General features: G+C 45.0%; 1 protein-coding gene and 1 long non-coding RNA gene across 3 annotated transcripts; one reads left to right on the forward strand and one right to left on the reverse strand.

Moving 5' to 3' along the window:
• Positions 1–5,561: 5,561 nt before the first annotated feature.
• LOC6497935 (homeotic protein spalt-major) lies at positions 5,562–16,533 on the reverse strand. 2 transcript variants are annotated; one of them, XM_014906413.3, is made up of 4 exons: positions 15,763–16,533; positions 7,639–11,504; positions 7,435–7,511; positions 5,562–7,233 (listed from the first exon to the last, which is right to left on the reverse strand). In XM_014906413.3, exons 1-4 carry the CDS (start codon positions 15,911–15,913, stop codon positions 7,230–7,232), a joined length of 4,098 nt encoding a protein of 1,365 aa, XP_014761899.1. In that variant the 5' UTR covers positions 15,914–16,533; the 3' UTR covers positions 5,562–7,229. The 2 variants fall into 2 exon arrangements, with proteins under 2 accessions (XP_014761899.1, XP_001961749.2); XM_001961713.4 differs by having other exon boundaries at positions 7,431–7,511.
• On the forward strand, positions 12,097–12,962 carry LOC123257325. The gene is made up of 3 exons (XR_006507364.1): positions 12,097–12,194; positions 12,716–12,766; positions 12,823–12,962. It is a non-coding gene; the product is annotated as an uncharacterized LOC123257325 (long non-coding RNA).
• Positions 16,534–21,393: the final 4,860 nt, after the last annotated feature.

A 21,393-nucleotide genomic window follows, 5' to 3' on the forward strand; every position in this document is an offset into this window, starting at 1 on the left:
TTTTTTTGTTTTGTTTTGGATCCCCAGTATCTCTCTCCCCTGTCCAGGCTCAGACCCAGACTCAGACTGAGTCTCAGTCTTGGTTCCAATCCCAATTGCCAACCCAAGTTGGACACACAGAAAGCTCCGAGCTGACAAACAACCAAACACTCATACGTCACGTTGATTGGAAATGCGGTACAGTGGTTTGAGATCAGGGATTTCTGGAATAAAAATATTTCAAGATTATGCGATTATATACTTAGAATGTTCATATCAATATCAAGAATCTATAGTATTTTTTAATAGTTCAGAGTCCGCTCATCCTTTCTTGAGCGATATCTTCCGACTGTATCATAGAAACTATAAAGACTATAGCTCTAAAAATACTTCAAACTCTTAAAAAAAAAAACTATTTTATTTATAATTAAAATAAATAAAACCCCCTCTTACCTCCTAGTCTTCAAAGTAAGCTTTACCCCTTAAGTTAATGTTATTTGATCTTAATATTTTAATATTTAATTTCTGGCTACCCAGAAGGGTAAATAAATTGCCCAGTGTCTGGCCCCAAATAATTTGATGTAGCGGAAGGCGGCCCACTGACTGTAAATTCAAATTATACATGCACAACAACAAAATAAGAGCCCCAAAACTTTGTAGAAAAAATACAAAAAAAAAAAAAAAGAAAACAACCTCCAAAGCACATGAACACTTTACACTCTTCAGATACTTCTTCCTTTTCCAAGGGGGAGAGGATAAAAAATAAAATAGCAAACCGTTTTGCATCCGCAATACTGCTAAAAAAAAAGCAAAAAATAAAATAAAAAATCAGGAAAGAAGAAAACAAAATCGAGGCAAATTTCATGACAGGCAAGTAATTTTGTTGTGATTTTTTGATTTGACCCAAACACTCGCTTTTGGAAGAAAAAAGAAACAACCATCCAACAAGCCAACCACACCATACACACACACACACACACACTCTCCTGCAATTCGGGTTGAAACGTGCAATTTGTATTTGCGGCCCCTCCCCCTTTTCCAGCCGCCCTCTTTTTTCCCCCCAATTTTCCATTCGTATCTCCCGAACAAAACGGCAATTATGCCGCGTTTCTGCTCCCAAAACGAGGGGGAAATATATTTGAAGCGCTTAGATTTGGACAGTGGGTGGCAGGAGTTGACTGGATTGGATTGATTGGAGTTGGGCTAGCCAAGGGGGAGGTGGTGCTCTGGACAGGAGACAGAGAACTGATATCCGGGTCGGGTCGGATTGGGTCTTTGTCCCGTTGATTTACAGCACAACACAAAACGATGAATCGATGATTCCAGCATGAGAAATTAGATCGCCTCGCCGGCGAACTCATCATCAGCAGCGTTGGCAACGTTGGCCAGCCCCAAGGCACACCGCACAGCATTGCCAACATTCAGAATCAAACAAATCACTGGCTTGGCTTGGCTCAAAAAAAAAGGGTTAGCTTTGGAAAGATAGTTAATGTCCTGACGAGGTCGAAGATTAAAATACCCTTGAGGGTAGAGTTCTTTGAGAGTGTAGTTCTTAGAGGGTTTATATTATTTATTTATTTGATTTATTATTAATTTAATAATAGGTTTTTATCCTAAGTTAATTAGTTAACTAGCAATTAGTTATTCTGTTCTGCCTATAAGATGACTCTGATTTTAAATGATTTATAATCAAAATGCCATATATCCTTGCTTATTCATATCCACTCTAGCACTAAAGCTAGACTCTCATAACATATTATCATATTCTTAAAATAAACTTATTAACCTTAAAAATTAGTTACCAAATCCCTCATACTTCTAACCCTTTAATCTCATACTTCATACCCTTTGTTAGAGTATAACTAGGGAGCAATGGGATTGAAATTTTGAAAATTGCTGCTGGGATTGCGGGATTGTTGTTTGCCTGTAGCCCCCTGCTCCGCCAGCTCCACCAGCTCCACCAGCTCCACCTCTGGCTCCACCATATGGATATATACAACGTATCTGTATCGGGAGTATAAACTGTAGTAATTTTCTACTTGGCTCTCCGCTTTGCGCTGGGCTGCCGCCTGGCAAAAATTGGTTTGAAAGTTGACTCGCTTTTCAGTGTTTTTCATGTAATCACATGGCCATTCCTCACAAACCCACCCACTTGGTGAGAGGTGGCTGGAAGGGGGTAAGCAGCCAAGCAGTAAATCGCGCTGACTGCTGCAAATGTCCGGCATCAGCATCCCGCTTAGAATTCCCAACCCGGGCTTTGTCTTTACCAGATTGCTCCGTTCTCCGTTCCCAATCCTCGATTCCGTTTTGTTTCGGTTCCTATCCAATCCACGCCCCGGGGGCAGGGCCGATCGTCCCGATTAATGCCTCATCATTTGCAGCGGGGGTGGGCAGGAGAGCGGAAAAGCGGGAAAACAACGCAAATTATCCGACTCTGACAGGGCGTTGCCAGCCAAGTCAATCGCCTTCGATTGTCCCTGCAAAGTCCCAGTCTCATTTGGCCTAATGGCTGCCAGGATGCGTGTTGGCCAAAAGTTGATGGCACTACAAGCCTTTCCCGAAGTTATTACCTCGACCTCCTTTTTCCAAATAAATCATCAGAATCGGCATCGGCCAGACTTATAGATGGTTTGTATTGTTTCCAGCTAATCCCAGAAGTGCTTTGGGGGCGTTCCTCCCCGAAATCTAAAAGAAAAGCTGAAGCCACCGCAAGAGTAAATCAAATATATATCTTAAGGCCAATTAATCTGGCAGTGCAATATTATGATGGTGTCGATTACCCAAACAGACAGCCACGAGCCACTGACACGTGACCAGGGGATATGGCTTTTTCTAGCGAGGATCCTGCCAGCCTGTCAACTAATCCTGTGCATAATGTTGCCTAAATGCGAGCTCATGTCAGGCTCAGGTCTCAGATCCGGCCTCTTGCTCAGATTATCACTGAGAAAAAATAGGCTGTCCTAACTAACTTAGCCAAGTAAGTAACTAACGTCTTAGTTACAGAAAGTAATGTAGTTTTTTCTCCCGTGCATTATTGATTCCCCAGCATCGACTGGAGACTGCTGATCTCTGGAAGCCTTTTCCTCCGAATCTGCCGACGTCAAAATGCTGGAGATCCGACTCTTTTCTCAGAGGCGGCTCAAACGGAGGCCGCCATTGTGTGTCGGGGCCAAATGATGTGCCAAACTGACACTTGCCGATACACAGATACGGCCACTCAAACACCATTAAGGCGGGTGTGCGGCTACGCGGCGACCACCATAAGGAGGTAGTACTGTAGAGGGGGGCATCGCCATATTCCTGTTGATATTTGCCGGAATGATTGTTAGTTTTATTTTATTTTGTGACAATTTCAGCAACAGCAGAAGCAGCAGCAATAGCAACAGCAGGAAATAATAAAAATGCAAACAAATCGTTAGATTTTCCTATTGAAGTGTTTTAGCCAAAGCCATACTCCCCACCCACCCCGCACACTCGCTTGTTTGGATGTGTGTTGCTGGTGTTATTGCCTTTTGTTGCTGGTGTCGTTGTTGCCGGTTGTTGGTAGTGTTGCTGGTTGTTTAGAGGCACAGTGGGCTGGTTTGTCTCAAATACACTCGCTTATTAAAACATGTTTTCATTAAATTCAATCCGTGTTTTATCGACTTTATTCAAAACTCGAAACTCAAAAGCAGTTTCCATTAATTGCGCCGACCTGGTAATGTAACAGAGATTAATGATATTGATTAGCAGGTACCGTGTGTCGTATAAATAAAATTCTAATATCGATCGGTAATATCAAAGTAAGCGGAAACAATCAGGAAGCAATCATTAATTAGCCAGAGCACTTGTGAGTCTGATTTTTTATGCTTCGAAACCCCAATCTGGCCCACGGTTTGCGGCGATGATGATGATGAGGCCGGGAGCTGCGATATCAGAAGGCTGAGACGACGATGGGATCCGAGAGCTGAGAACCAAACTGAAGCCCGGCAATTTGTGCAATTTTTCTTGTTTAGATTGTTTTCGGTGTTTTGGTGTTTGCGTTGTCGCCGGGCTGTGTGAGTTTGGTTTTATGCCTGCGATAAGCCCGCACACTGGCCCATAACCATTCTGGCCCATTCTCATATTATTTGTAAGGATTTTTGCATTTATTGCCATCGCTTTCAAGGATTTACCTCGCCAGCTGGGAGACCCAAACCCTAAACCCCCTGACTAAGCCCCAACCCCAAACCCATACCCGATCCGAATATGGTTGCAATAGTTATCTTAATAGTTATCAGCGGATTGTTGTTCTCGGTGCAGTTAGTGCGTGGAGCGGCCACTTTATTTGATGCCATTTGGCCGGCGATGGAGACGTTTGCCCTCTCGTGCCGTAAATCCATTAAATTGCCCCAAATTAAACTAAACTAAAAAGCCAGTGAAATGGGTTATAAAAAACGGAACGGAAACAGAATAGGGACGGGGACTGGTACCGGGACCGGGATGTGCGACAAAACTGTTGAAAACTTGTAAATAAACTGCTGGAATGAGAGCGGCAATTACACGCCTCGAATTAACATCCGCATGGAACAATAACTCAACTTGTGTAGCAACCCTCTGGCTGCCAAGGGTTTGTATCTTCAGGTCCCTCCGAAAACGCATCTTAAAGGTGCCGCTGACAGATACAGGACTACCTACAGCAGACCGCTGCCGCTGACTGATGGCGGAATGAAAGAAATGATATGCAGTCCAGATCCGATCCGATCTGTAATTATTCTCCTTTCATTCCAGCGATGACAGTTTGTCAACGAGTTGGCATATTAACAGTGTTAATTACTCACCATCGGCATAGCTGAGTCGTGTAAGTGGAGCAGATGTTGCATTTAATAATAGAGTGATGAAGAAATTAATTCACCGGCAGTTTATAGCTCGTTGTCTAGGCTGAGAGAGGCATTAGCATTGCTTTATGGCCACATGGTCAACGGGAAGATGTAAATGACATTTCCAAATCGAAACCAGTCCAAACATCCATCAGGGGCCACTAGGAGACAAACAAACAAGCTGCCAAACAAATAACAATAACCCAAAACAAAGCAACACACACTCAGAACTCAGCGGGTGTCCGTCATTAAAAAGATGACAAAGCGTTGTCAACAAGAAATTTTTTGATTAACGACTAAAATGCCACAGCGATCGGCCGCTGCGATCTCATCGAATACGTAGTCCCCACAGACCCCAGACCACTGGTCACAACAAAAAAGTTAACCAGAAAAAGCTAACGATATAAAAAACAGACCAAACCAGGCAGCAAAAATTTGTTGAAGGTAAAATATCAATTTAAAAGGCAATAAAAATATTTCATTGCTATGGATCAGATCAGGCTCTGCGCTTGGTACGGATCCAGCGCGATCCGATCGGTTGACTCTGTCGATATTCCGTTTCGATTTCGAATTAAAAGATTATGACGATAATAAACTTGACTAATCATTTTTATTACAGCCAGCGCCATCTGTTACCACGAAAAATCTTGGAAATACGATTTTCGGGATTTTCCCAGAACGTCCATCTCGATAAACCCCGAGCTGGTGACCCCAACCAGACCCCAGAAGAAATGCCACGGTGGTTTATTAATTTTTCATAACTTAAATACATATATTTATTTGTTCTTGTCAATAAATTTACTTTTATTTGCATTTGTTTTGTTTTGTTTTGTTTTGTTTTTTTTTTTCTTGGTTTTGCATAATAAATTATGAGACTATTCTTAATGCTTACGAACAGATTGAGATACATTTGTATCTGTGTATAATTTAAGTGTGGTAATCAATACATGTACTTAAGTCTAGAGGTTAATTCTTCCAATGAAGTGAAATTAGAGAGTGTGTATGGTGTGTGTGTTTGGGTGTGGTTCGTGGATCGGGGATTGTCCCCTGGGCTAACAACTAAATTAACTATGAATGTTAGATATCTTTTGTGGTTCTCTCATCTGTGATATGGAAAGCATTGTGCTGGAGCTTCGACTGGGTTTCCCCCTCTGCCAACCAGCAACTCGTAATTTGTATTTTCTTTTTTTTTACATTTAATATCACAATTTCTCATATATATTTTTGTTTGTTTTCCTTGTTATTCTTTTTTTTTTTTTTAATATTCCTAACCCGATCTCGAAAGCAAAGAGTTTGGATTTCGAAATTTATGTTCCATAATTAATAATTAATAATGATAATAATAGGTAGCAATATAGAGTGGGTGTGTTGTATACGAAGTATGTACAAGAGGTGGAAAATAAATCTAATTTACGAGTAGTAGGAAACAAAAGCCTGCGCTCGGCGTTCGCATCTAAATTTATAGCATGTCGTATTATTGCACATTCCAAATAGATTATTAACATATATGTGTCTCAGTGTTTTAGGGGCTTTTGGTTATAATATATCATATATATGTATGTACACATATCTGCTTGAATCTTGCTTAGGTACCTATCATATTTACTTTAGCATATACCTTAAGATTTGCTTTAAATTCGAATTTTGATTTTACTACGCCTTCACTGTCCGCTTCAGCTGTTTCTGTTTCAGGCACAGATACAGATTCAGATACAGTTGCAGAGATACAGATGCAAAGATACATCCGTGTGCCTGCCCCTGCCATTAGAGGTGTGTGGTGTTGGTGGAACACGAAACGCTATCAGTCTCTTCATACCAAGCAGCCTTTGGTTCCATCTCCGCGTTTTTCGATTTTCATATTATTCATTTTTGTTTAGCTGGAACACAAATCGCTTTTGATGCATCTTTGGATACGTTTCATGATCCTTCCTCCCCGGTATATCGGTATATTGGTATATCGGGAGGCTATACGGTTCTCCAGATCGCCAGATCATAAAAAATTGTTTATGAAAGCTGCTCAGAGCTGCCGCGGAGCATAATCATTCTATCGATCATGGATCAGCCCCGTTTGTTGTTAGCAACTTTTCGTTTTTCACTTTTCTTTTTGAAACAACAATCAAATAATATTTTTGTGGGCAACATTTTATAAATATAAAAGATTTCTGTGTACTCGAGTGATCTTTACCAGACTCGGCCTTTATATATCTCTCTCTCTCCGATTTTGCTCTATATGTTGAGATCATTGGGTTGCGAGAATCGATTGCATCTGACTGATTCTGATTCGGGGCTGCCATTGCCAGCCATTTTCTGATGGAGCAAGGTCATCTCCACCCCATATGGGTGGCGATTATGGGAGGGATCGTGCTGGCGGTAACTGAGATTATACTTATTCGCGATCGGCGTTCAAGTCACTCATCTGCAAGAAAGGATAACAAAAGGGAAAGTCTTGGTAAGTCAAGGAAATTTGAGGGTTTTTTTTTTTTTTTGAGAAAATAATAGGGAAAGTGTTAGGGATTTAAATAGAACTAAGATTGATTAAAAACAAGGATACTACAAGGATATTTAATACAATTACAGGGAATGGGATAAGGAAAATAGTATTGAAAAACTTACATACTTTACGGCACGATTTCTGAAGGTCTCCTGCTCCATGTCGCGAATCTTGTGGGTCAACATGTGTTGCTTGAGATTGCCCTGAAAAAGTGGAAAAATAAAGAAAACTCTTATTAAAGTTATGTCTTTATGGAAACAGATAATCCCCATCTAAAATATAATTTATCCCCCAGAACTTGCTTAAGTAAGTAAATAAAATGAAACCCACCTTGGTCGTGAAGCCGCGATCGCAGATGCTGCACTTGAAGGGCCGCTCCTTGGTGTGGCTCCTGTAGTGGATCTCCAGCGCCGAGTGGCAGGGGAATGTCTTGTAGCAGATGCCGCACGTGGTGCTGCCCCGCACCCCGCTCAGCGCCAGCGGATTGAACGGAGCCGCCGGCATCACCGACTGGGCGATCTGGTTCATGGCGTTGCACATGTTCTGGGTGGTGGCGGGCGGGAAGAGCGGCAGGTTGGGGAACATGCCGAAGGGTGGTCGGGCGCCCATCAGTGGATTAGGTGGCTGGCCTACTCCCCCCTCACCTGGCCGCTGGGGCTGAGTGGGTTGCGGGGAGGTCTGGCGCTGAGCGGCTGCTGCTGCTGCTGCTGCCGCCGCCGCTGCTGCCGCTGCCGCCTTCTGCTGGGCCTCTGCCGCCTCCCGACGGAGCTGCTCCTGGTGCTGGTGGAGTGCCGCCATCTGCTGGTGGTGGTGGTGCTGGGCTGCCGCCGCTGCTGCCACCGCCGCCTGCTGCTGCATGAGGTGCTGGTGCTGCTGCTGCAGGTGGTGTTGCAAGCCAGGAGGCAGGCAGTCGATGCCCACACTTGGGGGCAGAGGGGAGGTCAGCAGCGAGGTGGGGGCGTGGCTGGGACTGCGTGGCAGGCTGGGCGGACTGCTCACCGCGGGCTTCTCCTTGATGGCGGCGGGCAAGGGGGACCTGGAGGCAGGCTGAGCTCGGGGCGTCAAGTCCAGAGCTCCTTGGGAGGTGTCCGAGCGGGCGGGCGAAGCACTGGGCTTCTGCACCACCGCCGACGTAGTGGTGGGCGAGGTCGGGGCCGAGGTGGAGCCAACAGAGTGGCCACCATGGCTGGAGGCCGACGACCGCGGCCGCACGGGATTCGTGTTCACCACGCCCGTGGCATCGATCCTCAGCTTCTGCTCGAACAGCAGGGACTTGAAGTCATCCCCGGATCGTGGCCTGTCGTTCTGCTCGTGCTCCTGATTGCTGTTCGACAGATGCTCCGAGGAGACATCATCGTCGTAGTCCTCGCCACAGTCCATGTTGTCCTCCAAGTCGCCCTGGGAAGACTCCGAGCCGAGGGCTCCGTTGTGCATGCTGTGATTGGGATTCGGAGGACCTCCTGCTCCGGGCAGAGCTCCGAAGTGGAAGGCGGCAGCCGCGAATGGATTCATGAAATGTCCAGGCATCATGGAAGGCGGCGGATCACGGATCTCTGCCGCCTGGATCTGCTCCGGCGTCAGATCCGTGGGCTCTCCGGTGTGCAAGCGGATGTGCTGCTGCAGGACGAGGGCGTTGGAGTACTTCTTGTGGCACACTGGGCACTGGTGGAAGTTGCGCATCGGCGGCCGGATCTTGTGCACCGCCATGTGGGTCTTCAGATTTCCCTTGGTGGTAAAGGCCCTGCCGCAGATGCGGCATTTGAAGGGGCGCTCCCCGGTGTGGGTGCGGTAGTGCATCTGGAGCGCACTCTTGCAGGACAGGACGCGGTCGCAGACCACGCACTGGTTGGGGTCGCTGATCTTCTTGTTCTTCATCAGCTCCTTCAGCTTCATGGTCTCCGAGGTGTTCGACACCTCGATGAAGTTCTCCCAGGAGTTGTCGTTGCTGTGGGGGCGTGGCAGCAGGGCTGCCATCTCGTGCTTGATGGGATTGAAGAAGGGCGACCTGGCCATGTGGTGGGGATGGTGGTGCGGAGGTGGAACTCCAGGTGGTGGTACTCCAGCGCCCGCAGGTGACCGCACTGGGGAGTGGTGCTCCGGCGACAGGGTCTTGGCAGTCGTGAAGTTGAGCGGGAACCGATCGGCGAAGAAATCCTCGCGAGGCGGCAGCTGTCCAGGGGTGGGTAGGTGGTCCAAGTGGGAGCCCGGAGAGGGATGAGGGTGCATCAGGGCGGGGGGCTGGATAGGCTGCACCACCGGGGGGTAGCCAAGGTGGCTGGGTCGGTGGTGGTGGGGCGAGGGTTGCTGTGGCAAGGGGGAAGGGCTCCTGCGGTGCTCTTCCTTCTGAACTTGCTCCTGTTCCGGCTCATCGTCCACGCGCTCCTCCTTGATGCGCACCTCAAGAGGCAGGGGCTCTGGCTCCGGCGAGGAGTTGCGGTTATCCTGCTCCTCTTCTCTTTGGCTCATTGCCTCCTCTTCGTGGTCAGCCTGCTGCTGCTGATGCTCATCCTTCTCCTCCTCCACGATTTCCCTCTTCACCGGAACAGCTGCCACCGCCTCCTCCTCCTCCAAGCGCGGCGAGGGCTTACGCAGATCCGTGGGCAGGTCCTGGGGGAAGAAGGGATGCGGAGCACCGGCCCCCAAGCTCTTCAGAATCTCCATGGGCGGACGATAGAGGTTCTGCAGTCCCGGGAAGGCCGAACCAAACGGTCCGGATGGCGGCGCCGGCGAGTGGGTGGGCGAGCTGTCGGTGGGCGACATCTGGTCCAGCAGGGGTGGGTGGAACTTGTCCATGTGCTCCGGGATAGGAGTGGCGTTCATCGGCACGTGCGGGAACTTCTGGGCATGACGCTGGAAGTGGACCTTCAGGTTGCCCTTGGTGGTGAAGCGACTGCCGCACACATTGCACTTGAAGGGACGCTCGCCGGTGTGAGATCGGATGTGGATCTGGAGGGCAGAGTCCGAGCCGAATACCTTCCCGCAATACCGGCAACGGTGCTTGAAGAACGGCTCATTGCGACCCTTACCGTCCCCGTTCTTGTCTCCGAAGGCAAAGTCATCGGCCATGTTATTAGCCAGGATGCCCTGCGACGCGGAGTCCAGGACCTCCTGGGCGCGCTTCTGGAGCATCTCCAGGGAGTTGGGCTCCGGCAGGTCATCGTGGTGGGTGATGATGCTGGAGGCCAGGTCCGAACCGAAGGGCAGGGGAGTGTTTTCGAGATCTTTCAGCTTGGAGAGGGCGTCCTGGTGGGAGTGGTTCTCCTTGTGGATAGAGGCCTCCGAGCTCAGTCTGCGGCTGGGCTGCGACTCCTGGTCGTGCTCCCTCCTCCGCTTCAGGGTTTCCCCCGGAGAACCGGAGGTCTCTCGCAACGGAACTCCGGCGTTGATCAGATGCTGCCGGGCCTTGGCTTCCACCATCCTGGCCTCAGCCTTTTGGCGAAGCTCCATGTCCGCGATGCGCTCCTCCTCCTCGTATGTGTCTGTTTCCAGCTCTTGATCTTGGTCGGTCTCCTGTTCCGGCTCCTCCTCCTGCTCGTCCTCCGACTGCTTGGCCTGGTTGAGGGCCAGCTGCGACTGGAGCTGCTGGATGAGCTGGATCTGAAAGAGCTGTTGCTGCTGCAGATTAAAGAGGGTCTGCTGCAGGAAGGCGAGCTGCTTCATGGCAGCCTCGTTGTCCGCCCCGGTGGATCCGTTGGCAATGGTCTTTGCCGCGAACTGGGCAATGGCCATCTGCATGTTCTGAATGGCCTCCAGGGTCACTGGAGCCCCGCCTGCTCCTGGCAGACTTCCCATCTCCGTGGCGGGGAACACACTGCTTGCCTCGTCTCCCATCTCCACATCTACCTCGATGTCCTTCTCCTTTTCCGGAGCTCTCTCCGTGGCCGCCTCTTCGGCACTGGCCTCGGCGACCGGGGAACTGGGCATGGAGCCACTGGCATTGGGCTCGTGCTCCCGTTCCCGGTCCTCTGAATTTGGTTTTGTCATTGTTACTACCTTATTATTGTTATCCTCAATGGGTTCAATTTCTGTTTTTTCCAGTGGCTTCTCTACCTGTTCTTTGATGGAGGATACCTGTTGATCCTGATCGTTGTCGTGGTGTTCCTCTTCCGGCTCGGGACTCCGGCTGGGACTGGCCGTAGTGGTGGCCGTGGTCAATGGCGAGCAGCCACCATTCTCCTCTTGATCGCTGCCTGTGTCTGGAAAGAAAGAAAAATAAACATTACTTTTACATTTTTGTTTCAAAGTTTTAACAATAAAAGTTATCACTAATAGCGCCATTGTTCGGCCAATTTAAATCTTAAATTTAAATAGTTTTTCCTCAAAAACCCATCACGCTTGTGACTAATTACAAAAGTTACAATAAATCGCAATGGAATGCGCAATTTTTTTCTGCCGCAGTCCCTGCTGCTGTTGCTGAGTAACTTGGAGTTGGAGCACAAATCCAAAATAGTCGCTGGCTGGTTGGGATTGTTGGCCATTTCCCGATAACTTGGCTACTTGGCTACCTGTTAGCTGTCTACCCTGCCACCCCCTCCACCGCTCCGCTGCATATGACTTAATCGCCGGCAATTGTTCGTTGCAATGCGTTAAAGTTGCTGGCGGGTGTGGGGAGATTGCTCCTAGCTCCTAGCTCTTGGCTCTGGCTGCCAACTGAATGCAATTACATTTCTTGTTAAAGCATGTGTTCTCTCTCCTTTTCCCTCTACCTCAACCGCAGCTGTTTTTTGTTTTTCCTTTTTATTTTTATTTTTTTTTGTGCTGCCCACAATTAGTCTTGAAGTCGATCGCCGGCAGTTGCAATTGTTGCTGATGCTGCTGCTGCTGCTGATGCTCGTGTTGCTGCTGCTGCTGCTTGTGCTGGCCAACTGATGCACACTTGTTGCCAGGTAAGCTGTCCAAGGGGAGAAAGCAGTTGACAGCCGTTTGGCCTGGTCCAGTGCCTCTGACTAATTAATCGCGGCGAGCCTAAAAAGCAAACCAAGTCACAGATTGGCCCGCCAGCAACACCAGCAACACTGGCAACTTTTGCCGCACACGCACATAAAATATAATTTATGATAAGTTAAAGCCAACAACGAACTCGGGCCAACACACCACATCGTTCGATATATATAATAAAACATATTTCTGCACAAATCAAACGAGTTGGGCGAGTTTTCTGTTTTCGACCACAAAAGATACTCAGATACAGTACAAAAAAATAAAACAAAGATACACAGATAGACGGGGCCTGGCGACTATCAGCGCCATTTGCATATCGATCGCATTAATATTATTTTTATTATTACTTTTCGCTCGCAAAAATTCATTTTTCAAGAAATCGCTTCGCCTTTGTGAGATATTTAAAAAAAAAGTAATTGTTCTTTTTTGGTTGAAAGTTAAATATTGTTTTTCGTTACAATTACAGTTCAAAAACGAAACCGCTCGAGCGAGGAGTTATGATTATGATTGCTGATAAGTGAAGTGTATTTTAATTAATTGAAATTAATTATAATGTTGCCATAAACCTTTCAGACATCGGCAGTGGCGGCGGCGGCGGCGGCGACTCGCAGCTCACAGGCAAAATAAAACAACTTCCAATTATGACGAACATAAAATTGTCTCGAACATGGTTAAGTCATTTTGCAATTGGTAATAAAATTGTTAAATTTACAATAACAATAAACGCAGCTTGTTTATTGTGTTGGTGTTGGAGGAGGAAGGAGGGAGGGATCTGGAAGAGGCCATTGCCTTAGCGGCCCGATTCGATTTCGATTTTTAGTTTGCGCGTATTTTAGTTCCTCGGACGCGTGGGCGCCCAAAACAAAATATCCAAACATTTAACTTAATCTATATGGCGTGTATGGGTATGGGATGGATGGATATGTGTATATATATCGATTCTGAGGCGTGTGTGTGAGCCGTTTAAAGATTTATTTTTTTTGTCTACCGAAAATGTATTTTGTTCTACTGACAACTCGCGGACTAGGTTCATTCCGGCCATTCCGTGCGTTCTGTATCTATGTATCTGCCAGATAAATAAATATGAAATTGTGAAACGAGACGCTGTCGGCAGGAAATTATATTTCTCATTGTTCCTCCATATAAATTAAATCGCGCCAGTTTAAAGGTGGATTAAGTCAAGCCATAAATTCAGCAGTTCGGTCTGTTGGCTAAAATCGAATGAGTTATCTCCGCTCTGCATGCGTAACTAAATCGAATAAATCCCACCCTAAATGAAACCCCCAGAGCACCACTGACGAATACTCATAATTGCTAACCCCAGTCTGTCCATCAACTCATTAACCAATGTCAACTTTTTGGCATTTTATGTGTCCAAATATTTTCAACAACATTTTCGCAGCTTTTCCGTTTTCCATTTTCCATTTTCCGACCCGTCCTGTCATGCCTGTTGGCTCATAAATTTTGTTTCGGTTTATTTTAGCTTTCAGCAAATCAATTTTTTATCCCCACCAGAGAGCTACTACTAGGGAAAACTAAATTAATTGAAATATATATATTTATTCCTGTTAAGAGTGGGAATTTATTTTGGTAAATAGCGCTTCCTGTAAGGAACTCTGGGCCGGGGTGGGCTGTGAGAATTCCCTTGAATTAGTGCCTCCACCTCGACGCTTTTGAGTTCATTCCTCCTCTAACCATTGACTTTTGCATACGGCTCGGGTTTAGTTCTGGGCTGGCTTTCAATTATTCCATCGTCATATTCAATATGCAAATCGCTGCGAACCAACCGTGAGCCCGCTGGCCTGAGGTGAAACAAATGTTCAGCCAATTGGAAAATGCAAAAAAACAAAAATCAAAAAAAAAATCGGAATACGAAATAAAAACTACATAAAATGTACATAAAGTGTACGAGTTGAAAACAGCAGAAGCACATCGAGTATATGGCATAATTGAATAATATATCGAAAGTCCGGTCTGATCGGATTTCGCAGCCATAGGTCAGACCAGAGACCATAGGGAAGGGATATCAATTGAATTTCATATTCAAGTTTTTGGCCCAGCATAGGGGGGAGAACTAGAGACCGAAAAAATCGTATACGCCAAATCGTATAAATAAAAATAATTAAATAATTAATGTCATTAAGTTATGCGATCCCGACATTGATTGCAAAACAAAGAGCGACGCAAATCGAGGAGCATTTCCATATTCGCAGACAGCGCCTGCATATATTCGGTATGGAATACATCCTTGAGGGTTATACTCCATATAAATCATATGGAAATAAGCAGCAACTCTCTGCGAATCTGCTTCGATTTTCATTTTTTGCGATATTAATTTAATTTATTGTCCCGCACTAATGAGTTAACATTTATTAATCCCCGAACCAGGCACAGGCACAGCCAGCCAGGCGCATGAATATATAACTATATATAGCTGGGATGTACATATATGCCATCATATGCGGTGTATAAATAAAAACCGCGCCAAACAAATTGATAAAATTAAATAAAAAACCATCCCCACTCACACAACCAGAATGTTTATCACCTTTTTAAAGCTTATGGCCAGCAATTTTCAAATTTAATGTGAACTCATTTGTAATTATGTGCCTGAGAGTTTAACAGCAACTATTTACTGAAAAATATGTTAAAGGATTTTAGTTCGAGAGCCCTTTTGAAAAATTCAATAAATATAATTAAGTTTTCTGGCACTGGCACTGGCACTGGTATGCAAATGCCCGAAAATCAAAGCTTTCAAAACCAATTAAAGAAACACGCCTGCCGCGAGGCCTCCAAAAATATATACTCGAAACTCAGTCAAGCCGATTTTTGGTGCTCTGGTGCCTTTCCCAAAAGTCATTTCTGCTTCTATGAGCCGAAGCCATATTTAAATCATATAGTTTTTAAGTTGCTCCATTAAATCGAAATCGATTTTTGATTTATCATAAAAAACAAGATCGGCCGGGGGACGCGGCGCGGGGCTGGCCAATAGCAGCTGTTAACGTTCGAATTAAAACAAATCAGAAACTGGAAATGCAAAACCGAAGAAATATAATTTATATGTATAAATTAGTCCATAAAATCGGAGGGGGGGACTCGGAGTGCAGTCGGACCTGCAGAGCCATGGGTTTCTAAATGCTTGTTGGATTTGTGACACATTTAAAATGCCTGCCTACCACTTTTTATATTTTATTAAGCTTCCTCTCCCAAAACGCCACAATTATTAATGTTTGGCCCCAAGTTTTCAAAGTCTTATCAATAAAATGGAAAACAGTCCAGAGCCCGTAGGTCGAAAACGATATTATGGAAATAATAGATTCAGAAAATAGAGAAAAAGACAATCATGACAAATTTGTTAAACATTTTTAAATGGTTCAGTTACGTATCGAAATTTGTAAATTTTGTTTTATGTTCCGCTGATAGGGAACTACTTTCTAATTTTGGTTTTTCCTTTTCCAAAAGACTTTTTGGTCACAATTTGTAGCGATTTAATAAAATGGCTTTCCAGCTCACCTTTGTCGGCGCTGCGAGCGCGATCCTTCAGCTGTTTGACAATGCCATATTTCACTGTGCCAAATTGTATCATTTTATTGATGGTCTCCTGGTGATTATCCTTGAAGTCACTACGCATCGCACACAAAACGTTGGACAGGTGATTTTTCATCAAGAGAACTTTTTATCAAAAAACGCACGCTTCAAGCACTTTCTTTTCTCGAGGATGAGGATGTTTTGGTTTCTTTTCGTTTAGCTTTCCCGCGACTCGTTAACTGTTGATCATTGCACCATGTTTATTATTTCATTATATTGTTAGGGGGGACAAAAATAATTCTTTAATTATTTCTTTCTGGCTCATAGCGCCACCTGGCTCATGGAAGTAAACACTTTTACGTTTTGCCGTCGGCAGGAGGAATCGCGCGTAGCCAACGGCACTGTCTGGCCGATTTAACTTAATTCGTATTTGTAATTACGACTACTAGTTGGCTAGCTGGCCGGTGATTGTCATCGTTCTGCGGTGGCTCTTGTTTTGATTTTTTCGCGGCAGGGACTCCGACTCGGACTCGGACTCGAACTCGTGGAAAACTGTGCGAGTTACGCATACGCAGCGTAGTCATACGCAACGTGGCCCAGCGCGGGAGAGAGTGTAGAGAGTATGTCGAACGTTACGTTCAGCGCGTCGAAATAGCACTGACACAAAATATTTATCCGTCAGATACGTTCCGAAACAAATACAGCCGCCCGACCCGAGACTTCTTTTCCGACTCGGGTGTCGTTCGGCTCGCTGCTTCGTGGGCCCCGCGACCGGTTCCGGTGCGTTGGTGTGTGTGTTCGTGTGCGTGAGTCTCTCTCTATGTGTGTGTGTGAGTGCTGCGATATTACAGAAACTGACACACAGAAACAGACACACACACGAGGGCGCTCTCACTCGCATTTCATATAATTTTTCATATGCGCTCTCTCGCTCCCTCTCATCATAATTTTTATTAAACTGCGATCTGCCTCTCGCTTGCTCGTCGCTGCCGCCACTGTTACTGTTACTGTTGCCAGCCCTCTCACTCACACTCAGGTGTGTCGTGTTCTCCTGTTGTTTTACCTGAGAACTGGAGAGACGTTTATGAAACTTGTTCGGTAAATTATGAGCTGCTCTCTCGCTCGCACAAAAAAAATCACAAAAAAGGGGAAGAAAAATGTTGCGCCGGCAGAGGCGCTGCTGCGACGTCCGCGACAGTGGCAACTTCCTTCCGCCTTTTGCGGCTCACCTTTGCGCCATTGTTGTTGTAATAATCTTTGGGAGAGGTGCGCTGACTGGCTCTCTCTCACTCTCTCTGTCGTGTGCTCCAAGGCTCCAAAGCTCCCTCGCTCGCTCGCTCGCACTCTCGATTAATAATTTATCATAATTCATAGGGGGCCAAGTGCCCTGCCCTTGGGCAGCCGGCCATCTCGCTTCCACTCGCACAAAATGGCGCCTGCCATTTGTTGCGCTCTCTCATTCACGTGTGCGCCATCTTGCTCCCTCGATAGCGCTATCTCCGTCGTTGGCGCAGTTATGAGCGTTGTTGTTGCCTTTTTTAATTTCGGTTTTATAAGATTTTCTGTTCTTCGCTATTGTTCGTATTGTGTCTGCCCCAACGCCCCCCCACCCACCTACAAACCCAAATCTGACTTGGGTGACTCCGCTTATTCGTCAGTTTTTATATGAGTATAAGTATGAGTATGAGTATGAGTGTGAGTGGGTGAACGTGTATGTGTGTGTGAATATTATGAGCCATTCATCAAAATGTTTTTGTTGCTTGTTTTTGTTTCTTGTGACTTTTGGGCAACTCCCACTTCTTTAATTATTTTCTTATGGCTATCGCCCTCTCGTTCCCTCGCCAAAGAATTTAATCCAGCATTTTAAGCTTTTTTTTTTAAATCCTTTCGTACCAGTTGCTATTTTAATTGCAAATGTTCTTTTGTCTTCACACCTGGCGATAATAACGATTTGCCTAAATTTTTAATTGCAATTTGTTTCTTTATAGAAGCATCTGACAAATGCGTTATGATTAATTGAGTGATTAATAGAGTGACGAATAAAGTTGGTCGATTTTTAATTAAAAAGGTGATTAAACAATTGCGATGTTAACAATAGGGCTGTAAGTTGGGGAACTATTTTAGTAGTTCTTTATAAACTTAAAAAGTACTTGAAATATTTAATCATTCAGTTTGAATTTTTTTGAGAAATAGTAAGAGCTACTTACCCTGATATCCGAAATCCTCCGCACAAGTTGACTTTATTACAGAACCGCGCCGGGAATGTGATAAATTCGGCTGGGAAAGAGAGAGAAAGAACTTGCCAGGACGAAAAAAAACAACAATGAGCTGGAATAAAAGGAGGCATTAATAACGCTGCCGGCGTCGACGTCGCCGTCCCCCGAAGGGTTCTGTGGGGGGGGGGGGGGCAGAACTTTCGGTGGGGCTGTCATAAATTTCGGCCAGCGAGAGAAGCCCGAAGAGAGCGCCAATAAAATGCTGAAAACGGGAGGAGTAGAATAATATTACATATAAAAAAATGGAAAAGAAAAACTGAAGTAGGGAAGAAAAGGAAGTAAAGCTTGGGGAAGACGGCAGCCCCCAGAAATGGGGTGTGGGGGCCAGCCACCTTGCGCACCAGTAAGAAAAAGCCACCAACACCAGCATGGAACTGCGAGAGTATGAGTGTGTGCGAGAGGGTTTGTTTATGTACAAGGCAAATACATAATTCATAACGCTCATATTCCCTCATTTTACGCCAGCGTCGACCAACGAAAAAGCCGAGCACCGGATCTGCCCTTTTCATATCTGCCATCATATTCACACCCATACTACGGCACACACTCTCTCACACACTATGGCACACTCATACAGCGGCAGCGCAGACAAGTTTTTGATAGACTCTCATAATCATAACGAAAACAACAACAGCTATACTGCCTACAGGTTGCCTTCTCTCTCTTTTTTCCCAAATGTCAGCTTTTATGCGCTGTAACTCGCCATTCGCTCTCCTCTGTTAATGTTAAAAGTCTTATACGCGTGTACTGTTATTTTCAAAAATGTTAAAGCCTTCGAAGGGGTAATTACTTCTGTTAATGCTATGTTTTTGAAGTTCGAGAATTTCGAATTTCGAGCTTTGAAAATATATAAAACTATTTAAATTTTCTAGTTTTTTGGTTGATTTCCTATACATGATTTTATTTAGTTTATGGCTATGCAGATATCCATCATAAAAAGTTCCAGATAGGCATGATATATGGCGAAGCTATGAATAAACAATCTGCAAAATCCATTAGCTTCATAACCATAAACAATGGGTATAAGTTTTTTATTTTCTGGCCAAAAACTTAAAAAGGTTAGCTCGAGGATGGCTTAATTAAATAAAACTGTGACATCACTGGGTCGTGTTTTTATCCAAAAACGTTAAGCACCGTGAATGTTTTTATTGTTTATATAATTTTTAATTACCTATCCGGATTCTCTATCAATTATTCATCGATTGAGCCTTTCGAATACCGGCTGAAATCAAAATTCAATCGACAAGCTCCGTTTTTGTCACCCTACTTCTCAACCCCTTTCAACCCGTCCCTCGTCCTTATCTTTGGGCTATAATCTTCTAGCCGAATTTCAATATAGTGTTCTGCGGTCTCTTTGTTGCCCTACATTAAAATCCAAAACGAAAAAAACAACTGAAATTAAACGCAACTGAAATAAATAAAAAACGGAATTGCTTCCGTTCGGCTCGGATCGGTTTCTTGGGACACAATTTATGGGGCAAGGCACTCAGACGGTCGATCCTGCCGTGTGCGGTTCCCTCAAAGTCCCTCAGGAGAAATAGCAAAGGAAGTCCCGAGGCGGAGGAAATCGACTTAAAAGTGAATGTGAAACGAAAATGCGGCGAGCATTTCAAATACCCGACGATCGGCTGCCGTAATTATTGGTCATTCTAGGAGCCGAAAACAAATTTTCCAGTGTCTCAGGCACGTTCCTTTCTTTGCTAACCCCCCGGCCCGGCCCCTACCCCATCTAGTTCCTGGCGTGTCCTGGCAAAAAGGATTCGCTGTTCGTTTGTTCTGCCCGCCAGCGCTTTTCACACTTTGCCTCTCATAAAAATTATGGCAGTTCCAGTAATTCCAGGGGATTATTTCACGATATGTTTATGGAACTGTGAACTGAAAGGTCTAGAGAAGCCTTTAAAACTATTTTTTTTTTAGAAAATAAAATAAAATGTTTATATATTACCCAAACATGATAGTTTTTTGTGGATTTTTTAAGCCAAGCTTCAAAATCTTCTACAGATTCGGGGACTTCTTATCACGAGGCCATCTCTCGAAACCCAAAATCCAAAGCGCATGCGTGACTCCATTCTAGGGACGTGGACGCGGACGTGCCCACTTCGCGGCCAGGTTCTCTGGACTGATGGAGAAGTTAGGAGCTGGGCTTGGGGTGCGTTTTATGGCTTGAATAGAGCTACCGTTTTGGAATTTTAACAATTTGAACAAAATTTTATTTGATTTTAATGTTGAGCATTTTTGCCGCCTTTGTGGTTCACTTGCCCGCCCATTAATCCCCCCGAGAGCCATTTATTGTGTTAATTAAAAATTCTGATCGCATTCGGCTGAGAAATTTTCTATCAAAATGCGAACTCATTTAAATCGCTTCGAAAACGTTTGATGTTTGGTTTATGAGCCCCATTCCAAGCTCATTTCTCCATCAAATCTGTTTTTGTTTTGTCTTTGTGGTCGGGTTATAAATGAAATTATTGTCGGTATGTGCAGGTTTTGGAACTGAAATTAATTCATTGAGATTGGAGCTTAGATAGGGGTCTATGGGTAGTACTATGATGGTAAGACTTGGTGGTTCTGGAACTCTAGTCTCTACTGATGTGATCTATCGGGTAGTATTGTAAGTATTTCTTTCAATATTTCTTTAGAGTAATTCTTGTCGTAAAATCCTTGTCGTTTCCCAAGAATTTGTTTAATTTAAGTTATGTTCTTCACATCATCACTACCAAATTACATCCAGTCTCATGTCAATCACTCGGTAGTTGAATGCTGATTTTAAGACAAATCCAGAGAAGATCATAAATCTCTCGAACCTGGGTGGACACCTGAGCATGGAGAGCTAATAAAATGAGAGGTGCCCCTTCGAAAAAATGCATTTATGGAGTCCTTTAATAAACTCGACGAATCGGGAGGCGAGTTCATCGAAAGTTTTACAACCGCCAGAGTCGATAAAGATTTTTATAGAGCGACATTTAAATATTCCCCTTGTCCGGGGGGAACTGGACTCTAAACTGGGTTCCAGGTATAATTGCATATAAATCAAAGCCAGAGCCGGCCAGAGCGAAAGGTAGATGCATAATGATATCTTCATAGTCCGGAGGCCCCAGAGTCGATCAATATTTCATTGATAGAGCCGAGGACACTGCGGGCCAGGGAACGAAAGGAAAAGCGAAAGGAAAATTCGAAAACCGATAACGAAAATGTCAACAACTCCGAGTCTTGGCCATAAATTTGGCCCGCCACCCCTCCCCTCAGTTAGGCAATATTAAAAAAGGATTTCCCTTTGTCTTAGGTAATCGTAAGTATATAAAAACAAAAAAAGATACAACATAAACGTCTGGCAATAATAATT

Source organism: Drosophila ananassae, chromosome 3R, assembly GCF_017639315.1.
Source record: "Drosophila ananassae strain 14024-0371.13 chromosome 3R, ASM1763931v2, whole genome shotgun sequence".
Lineage (NCBI taxonomy): Eukaryota > Metazoa > Arthropoda > Insecta > Diptera > Drosophilidae > Drosophila > Drosophila ananassae.

Coding starts and splice junctions, on each gene's coding strand:
- LOC6497935 (XM_001961713.4), bottom strand. CDS start 15,913: ATGAAAAATCACCTGTCCAACGTTTTGTGTGCGATGCGTAGTGACTTC. Junction 11,505..15,762: donor CGCTCGCAGCGCCGACAAAG/GTGAGCTGGAAA, acceptor CTTTCTTTCCAG/ACACAGGCAGCGATCAAGAG. Junction 7,234..7,430: donor GAAATCGTGCCGTAAAGTAT/GTAAGTTTTTCA, acceptor CCTTTCTTGCAG/ATGAGTGACTTGAACGCCGA.